The sequence below is a fragment of the Ipomoea nil genome, unplaced genomic scaffold (assembly GCF_001879475.1).
Source record: "Ipomoea nil cultivar Tokyo-kokei standard unplaced genomic scaffold, Asagao_1.1 scaffold1043, whole genome shotgun sequence".
Lineage (NCBI taxonomy): Eukaryota > Viridiplantae > Streptophyta > Magnoliopsida > Solanales > Convolvulaceae > Ipomoea > Ipomoea nil.
This window is the reverse complement of record NW_017617471.1, coordinates 7,693,031-7,700,724: the sequence shown is the minus strand read 5'-3', so window position 1 is coordinate 7,700,724 and position 7,694 is coordinate 7,693,031. Positions and strand designations below refer to the sequence as shown.

The following is a 7,694-nucleotide window of genomic DNA, read 5'->3' as shown; positions in this document are numbered from 1 at the left end:
TTGTATTGAAATATTGAGTTAATTTTGATTTACAAGCTATGATTGTTATGAGCTAAAATGATGATATAAATTCTTCACGGAATTAGTTTTTTGAGCGCTACATTCCAAAGGAATGACATGCGGACAATGTTGGTCATGTTATGTGAATGACATTTTGATTTTAGGATGGTTTAGTCTACACGTATTTGCATTGAAAAAGTAATTTTTAGGGTTTTTTTTTTATTTAATATAAAAATTAATTGCAATGGTAGCATCCATCAATCCATGATTGCATCAATATAATGAGGATAATTATGATATTGAAGTGTTTTTTTTTTTTTTTTTCTAAACAAATATTTAGTTGTATTTGAACTATTTTTATTTATGAAGATATCATTATTTAATTTTTTACACTATTGAATAAATTAAAAACTTCGGCTCTGCCACTATGGGCAATGTAGCAAGTTGGCTAAAATTCATGTGTAGGTTTGAATAAGTCCATAAATTAAAAAATATGGATGAAAAATAACATGATTTAAATCTTAAAAAATGGCTAAAATTCATGTGTAGGTTTAATTTTGAATAAGTCAATAAATTATCAAAAATATGGAAGGAAAATAACAGGATTTAAATCTTAGAAAATGATCACATACAAACAATGTAAAAAAAAAAAAAAAGAAAAAAGAAAAAAAATTCAAGTCGTGTATATCACACACTCTTTTTAAAATCTTCACAAATTTGATTTGCACTATCTGCATTCGCGAGAGAGACTCTATGCTATATATGCATATGCAATTCAAACTTCAAAAATAAAATTTGTATATATACTAGTGTGCACAAATTAAACCCACTGCACATCACTTTTTCAATGTGGACAAATGCTACTACAAAGCTTTCCCAACTCCATTTTTCCTAAGTCGATCAAACAAGAATACTTTTTGAATCAATTGCTAATTCACTCAATATCCTATTTTGAGTATAAAATATATCAAATTAAACCTATAACTTAGGAGAATCTTAATCCATTTTGACCAAACCCAAACACAAAGTAAACTCCGATCCATTCCAAACTTTACCTCAAAATGATGTCATTTTTAATTAATTTTTCAACATCATGTTCACGCTTTAGTGCAAGGGTTTGTCAATGCAACTATGCTAGCTTGGCTTTTAGTAGTGCACATGGCGTAAAGCACTAATGGCGTGTTTGGTTCATGGAATAGGTCGGGAATGGAATACCGTTCCCCGGAATAGACCTATTCCATTGTTTGTTTTCTCATTTTATTCAAGGTAATAGCGTTCCCGTGAATGAGCTATTCCCTTTGCAGGGGAATAGCCATTCCTAGGGGACCCCCTGGTATTAGCTATTCTCAAGTATTTGGGAATAGCTTTATTACTATAATACCGAAAATACCCTACCACTGCCATCACTGCCGCCGTCTCCACCACTACCCCACCACCGCCACCACCACCACAACCACAACCACCGCCGGCACCACCACGTCCACTGCCACCACCGCCACCACAACCACTGCCACCACCGTCGCCACCGCCACCACCGCCAGCAGCACCACCACCACCACCAACACCAACACATATTTTTATAAGGGTATTTATGTCTTTTGAAACATATTTCATTCTATTCCTTAAACCAACCAAACACTGTAATATAATTCCTAAAGTCTATTCCTTCCGCGAACCAAACAATAGAACAAAATTCATATTCTATTCCTTGCCTATTCCATTCCTTATGGAATAGCATTCCTATTACCTCAAAATTCATTCTGTGAACCAAACATGCTGTAAGGCTATTTGCAAGTGAAGAATGAAGATACACGTACGACAATTGACACATGTAATAGATAAATGTGTCTCCGATCCCTTGATGCAAAACAATATAATGGACACATGTACGTACGTAATTGGATGATACATGATTCTTGGTACGAGAGAATGGATACGAGGTGCTAGAAATTATGGAATTTCCGATCACTTGAAAGTGATCTTAAATCAAGTCAAAAGTAAAAAGTGATCGAAAATAGCAACAAATGTTTTTCGGATATAAAAATGATCGGAACAAGGCTTTCAACTTGATTTAAGATCACTTTCAGGTGGTCATAAATTTCATAATTTCCAGCACTGGTTTAATTGGTGCAAAACAATAAATCATTATAGACTTAGGTTGATTTTCGTTTTTTTTTTTTTTTTTTTTTGGTTAGAGAATAGTCATGATATTGCTCATGACTGCTTCATAACAATTTCGCACGTGAATTGGACGAGATGATAAGATTAGTGAAAACAAGTTGGATAAGATTTGTGGAATGACTATGATTATATTGTATGAATATATTTATTCCATTCTTTTGACCAAGCGCGAAATTAGCCACATTTTGTTTCCATAATAAGGAAAGAAGACAAATAATATGTAATTGGCAAAAAAAATTTAAAATTGAAACTTTAATAGATAAGACATTTAAGAAAATATTATGTGCATTTTCACAAAGTAATATAGAACATATGGGAATAGGAATTCCATTCATTTATTCTATATGCATGTATACACCATGCATATATTAAAGACTTTTATTTGACCACATAGAAAATTAAAAAACATACATCCGCATTAAGCATATATATGCTTATAATCTAAATAGAGTAGGAGATAAACGCGGTGTAACAAGTACTTCTAAAGGAGTTAACTTAGGCAAGATAATGCCTACGTCTTCCATCATGTCCAATGGCTCATTTGGAACTGTGCTGAAATTAAAGCCTTGAAATAGTCGAGCAACTGCAACTTGTGTAATTTGTGTTGCATATAAATTTCCAGGACATGATCGTCGTCCAAGACCAAATGGGACAAACTGATACTGTCTATTTTGGGCAGCTTCCCCTTCTAAATTTGTCATGAACCTTTCTGGTAAAAACTTTTCTGGGTCAGGCCAGATTTTAGGATCGCGATGCAATCTCCACACATTGACGTATAGTTGTGTGCCCTTTGGGATGTGATAGCCATCTACTATACAATCTTCCACCGCTTCGTGTGGAGCTAGGTATGGTCCTTGTGGGTACATTCGCAGTGTTTCTTTAACTACACCTTGAAGGTATGGTAAATTCTTAACATCAGAATCTTCTGCCCACCTTTCTTTGCCAATGTTGGTGTCTATCTCATCCTGAACACGCTTCAACGATTCTGGGTGTTTTAGCAATACAGCCAATATCCATGTCAAGTGAGTCGCAAACGTTTCACTAGCATCTTGTAACATACTCTGCGAAACATTAAGACAAAACAAGCCTGGTAAATCCAACACCCCAAACTCCTAAAAAGATACTTTTAAAAAAGTCATGAACATACCAATACAATTGCTTTGATTACTGTGTCCCGGGAGTAACTGTAACCTTGGGTAAATTGATCATCAATCATAGAAAGCATAACATCAATAAACTTTTGATCTTCATTACTTCTCCTCTCCTTCCTCCTAGCATCCACCCAATCTTGCAAGATGGCATCCACATCCTTTGCAGCTCTTTTCATGGTCTTGACATGGCCTTCATAGTCCAACCACCTGAAAAACCAGAGTGGAAATATGGCATCCCCGGAGACAAACTCACCCCACAGATACATAACTTGGCTAAACACCTTCTTGAGACGCTGTGCCTCCTCGTTGATCGTCCCGTCACTCCGGTACTCGTACCTCCTGCCGGCGACTATCTGCATTATCAAATTCAACGTTAAATGTCCGAACCATCTGCTCATGTTCACTTTGGGAGCGGAGGGGTTGTTGTTATCCATGGAAATAAAAGTGTAGAGTTCTTTGATGTTGGTTTGCAGCTCCGACACCCAAACATGTTTCAGTTTCTCAAGTCTTCTGCTGGAGAGTATCTCCTCCACCACCAATTTTCGTACTCTTCGCCAATATGAATTATTTGTTGAGAAAGTAAAGACCGCATAATCGTAGCCAAGGTATTTACCTGCCAGTTTAAATTAATGAATCTCAATTCAAATTATTCTTCTCAAAAAGATTGAATCTCCAACCCCAAGAGCTAAAGAAATCGGAAACAAATAAATGAATTGAAAGTGGGGATACACTACTGAAAATTATGAAATTTCCGACCACCTGAAAGTGATCTAAATCAAGTCGAAAGCCTGGTTCTGACCACTTTTGGTATCCGGAAAAATCTTTGTTGCTATTTCCGACCACTTTTTGCTTTTAACTTGATTTAAGATCACTTTCAAGTGGTCAGAAATTCCAGGAATTTGACAATCCCAGTCAAAATGATTAAAGATACACACTTGTAATAACAATGTTACGAAATTGAATTCCAACCTTCTTGGTTTGAGTGGATCAACTATGGATAACCTAAACTGGTTTACCTGATCCGATTAGAATCACAAAACGAGATTTACTTGGTACACATACCACTACTGGAAATTATTGAATTTCCGACCACCTGAAAGTGATCTTAAATCAAGTTGAAAGCAAAAAGTGGTCAGAAATAGCAATAAGGGTTTTTCCGGATTCCAAAAGTGGTCGGAACAAGACTTTCAACTTGATTTAAGATCACTTTCAGGTGGCCGAAAATTTAAGAATTTCAAGTAGTGTACTCAGATAGTGACTACAGATTTCCTTTTGTCACCTAAAAAATAAATGAACTGAACCGGGTTAAAACCGTACCTGCACATGTAGTTGGACGTGCAGCCAAGAGCTTATCGTTAGTAGCGAAGCAATCCCTGACGGCTTCCCAGCTACTAACCACCAGGATCCGGGATATGCCGAGGCGGATGGTGAACACCGGACCATATTTATCCGCCCACTCGCTCAAAGTCTTAACCAAAGGAACCGAGGTTCGGAAGTGGTGGAGGTGGCCAATAATAGGCCACGCGCCACCTGCCTCCGGTGGCAATCTCTTGCTCTGTTTTCGCCATGAAAACCAAAGCAGCACCAAAGCTGCAATGCCAAGAATGGATGATAAACAACACGGAACCGCATCCATGACACACTTAATTCTCTCACTCGGGTATGAGCTGTTCAGGCTAGGATATACTATATATAAGCATAGCTGCGCTAACTTTAGTTTGCTACTACACCGATAATGCTCAATTACGTAACGTTCATAAATAGGCGGAAATCATGCAACGTACAGATGTCATTTGAAAGTGGTCCGATACGTTACGACAAATAGCGTACAATTTGCACATATATGGTCAAGCTCTCCGCAGATCGTTGTATCAAAATCAATCTTATCCTTTACGTTACATTACTTACATTTACATTTTTTTTTTTATACAAAAGGCTGAACCCCAACCTTAAGGGCCCCACATCCCGGCCTGACAGAGCATTTGGGAGGATGTAAATCATGGTGACTCTTCCAAAAGGCTGAACCCCAATCCTAAGGGACCCCGCATTTGGGAGGATGTAAATCATGGTGACTGAACTGAACATGGACCCAAAGGCTAGACCGGTGCTCACTGCCTCACTGCGCACAAGAAGCCCCCCTCACTTCTAGACTGGTGCTCACTGCCTCACTGCGCACAAGAAGCCCCCCTCACTTCGAGAGGTTGTTCCCACACTGCCGCTGGTGAGACTCGATCTCTGGTCATTCTTCCAAAGTTTCACCTCTATGACCAGTTGAGCTACTCATGCGAGCAACCTGGTCATTCTTCCCTTCACTGAGACACCTCTTTTGGGTGGGACAGCTGACCTGGAGATTTAAAGCTGCTCCATTCCCAAAGCTAAGGATCAAACCCTTACATTTACATATTAATTTTTACTAAAACTAATCTTATCCTTTTTCTTCCCCCAAAAGCTTGAATCCCAACCTCAAAAGCCCTCCACACTCCAGTCCGACAGAGCATTTGAAAGGAGGTAAATGACAGTGACTCAATGGCTCAGCAGATAGGGCCAAATGCGGTGCGCACAATTGCACAAGGGATCTACCAACTTTGGACATAATTCTCATACTGTCGCCGTCGAGGTTCAAACATTTTTCTCTTCTCTCTAATGTTGCCCACTGAATCATTGAGCTAAGTCCAGGCTAATCTTATCCTTTTGGTTATTACTAGTAAATTACATGTACGATGCACGAATAAATTTTTTTATCATATATTTAGATAATAAAGTTAAAAATAAAATTATAAACAATTCTAATATTTGAAAGTGTACATCTATTTGATTATAAAATTAGTGTAAAAGTATCACTCAATTAATTGAATGATATATGACTCGTTTGTCTGCAATTATATATCATAGAAAATTGATATGTAATATGATTTATTTAAAATTATATTCTTACTAAAATAAATATAGAAAAAATAGAAATAATTTAATTGTAATTATTATAAAAATAAATCCAATGACTCATGTTTAGTTTAATTATCATAATAATTATTGGGCAATTATACTAATATTTGTGTAATTATACTTTTATACCTTAAATATATTCCCTTTCACTCTATTGCATTTACTTTTTTTCTCCTCTATATCTGAATGGATTAATTGTAATTATTATAAAAATAAAGTCAAAGACTCATGTTTAATTGTAATTATACTAATATTCGTGTAATTATTAGTTAATTATACTAATATCTGTGTAATTAATTCTTTACTTAACATACTAATTATTAGTTAATTATATTAATATTTTGTAATTATACTTTTACACCTTAAGTATAAAAATATATAGAGAGATATTACCATAATAATTACACGGAAGAATAGAGATGATAATTTATTTTGTTCTCATATTATCATACCTTAAGTGTCTCTCTCTTTGTGCGTGTGTGTGTGTGCGTGCGTGCGTGTGTGAAAGTTATTTGTAATTTTAAAAAATCAATGACTCATGTTTAATTATAATTATACTAATATTTATGTAATTATTAGCTTAGAATTCAATTCCATGCAGTTAGGTGTGTACCGTGCATTTGTGCGGTTAAATCTGAGTCATTGATATTGCCTAAATCAACGTACAGGATTAACAATGATTAAAAAAAACACTGTGGCAATTTGATCTTTTTGCATCTAGGTCAAATTTAAGGTGCGTGATTTTTGTGCTTAAGGTGCGTGGTTTTTGTATTGTGTGGCTTAAGGTGTGTCAGTTGTTAAAAACTTAAGTGTGTTGATCTAAAGCTTTAGGTGCGTGGTTTTTCTTCTTAAGGTGCGTCAGTTGTTGAAACTTATGGTGTGTCGGCCTAAAGCTTTAGGTGTGGTGTGGTTTTCCTTCTTAAGGTGCGTGATTTGTATGTTTAAGGTGCGTCGTTGTTGAAACTTAAGGTGCGCCATTTTAAAATTTTAGGTGCGTGATTTGTGTTCTTAAGATGCTTTGTTTGTGTGCTTAAGGTACGCGTCTTTTTGTGTTAACCGCACGGGAAGTTATCTTTGCACCTGATTCACTCCCTATAAGCTTAATTATTATAATAATTATTAATCAATTATACCAATATATGTGCAATTAATACCTTAATTACCATAATAATTATTAGGTAATTATAATAATATTTTTTAAATTATACTTTTATACCTTAAGAGATAAAGAGTGTGTGTGTATGTGTGTGTATATGTATATATATAATCAAAATTAATTAATTGTATCTAGGTCAAATTTAAGGTGAGTGGTTTTCCTTCTTAAGGTGTGTGGTTTCTGTGTTGTGTGCTTAAAGTGCGTCAGTTGTTGAAACTTAAGATGCGTCGGTCTAAATCTTTAGGTGTGTGGCATGTGTGCTT

General features: G+C 35.8%; 1 protein-coding gene across 1 annotated transcript; it reads right to left on the bottom strand.

Moving 5' to 3' along the window:
* Positions 1 to 2,485: 2,485 nt before the first annotated feature.
* LOC109181749 (cytochrome P450 82C4-like) lies at positions 2,486 to 5,004 on the bottom strand. Its single transcript, XM_019331655.1, has 3 exons — positions 4,650 to 5,004; positions 3,329 to 3,945; positions 2,486 to 3,242 (listed from the first exon to the last, which is right to left on the bottom strand). The coding sequence occupies exons 1-3, from the start codon at positions 4,966 to 4,968 to the stop codon at positions 2,616 to 2,618; spliced, it is 1,563 nt and encodes a 520-aa protein (XP_019187200.1). The 5' UTR covers positions 4,969 to 5,004; the 3' UTR covers positions 2,486 to 2,615.
* Positions 5,005 to 7,694: the final 2,690 nt, after the last annotated feature.

Coding starts and splice junctions, on each gene's coding strand:
- LOC109181749 (XM_019331655.1), bottom strand. CDS start 4,968: ATGGATGCGGTTCCGTGTTGTTTATCATCCATTCTTGGCATTGCAGCT. Junction 3,946..4,649: donor ACGTCCAACTACATGTGCAG/GTACGGTTTTAA, acceptor TTAAACTGGCAG/GTAAATACCTTGGCTACGAT. Junction 3,243..3,328: donor TAATCAAAGCAATTGTATTG/GTATGTTCATGA, acceptor AATGTTTCGCAG/AGTATGTTACAAGATGCTAG.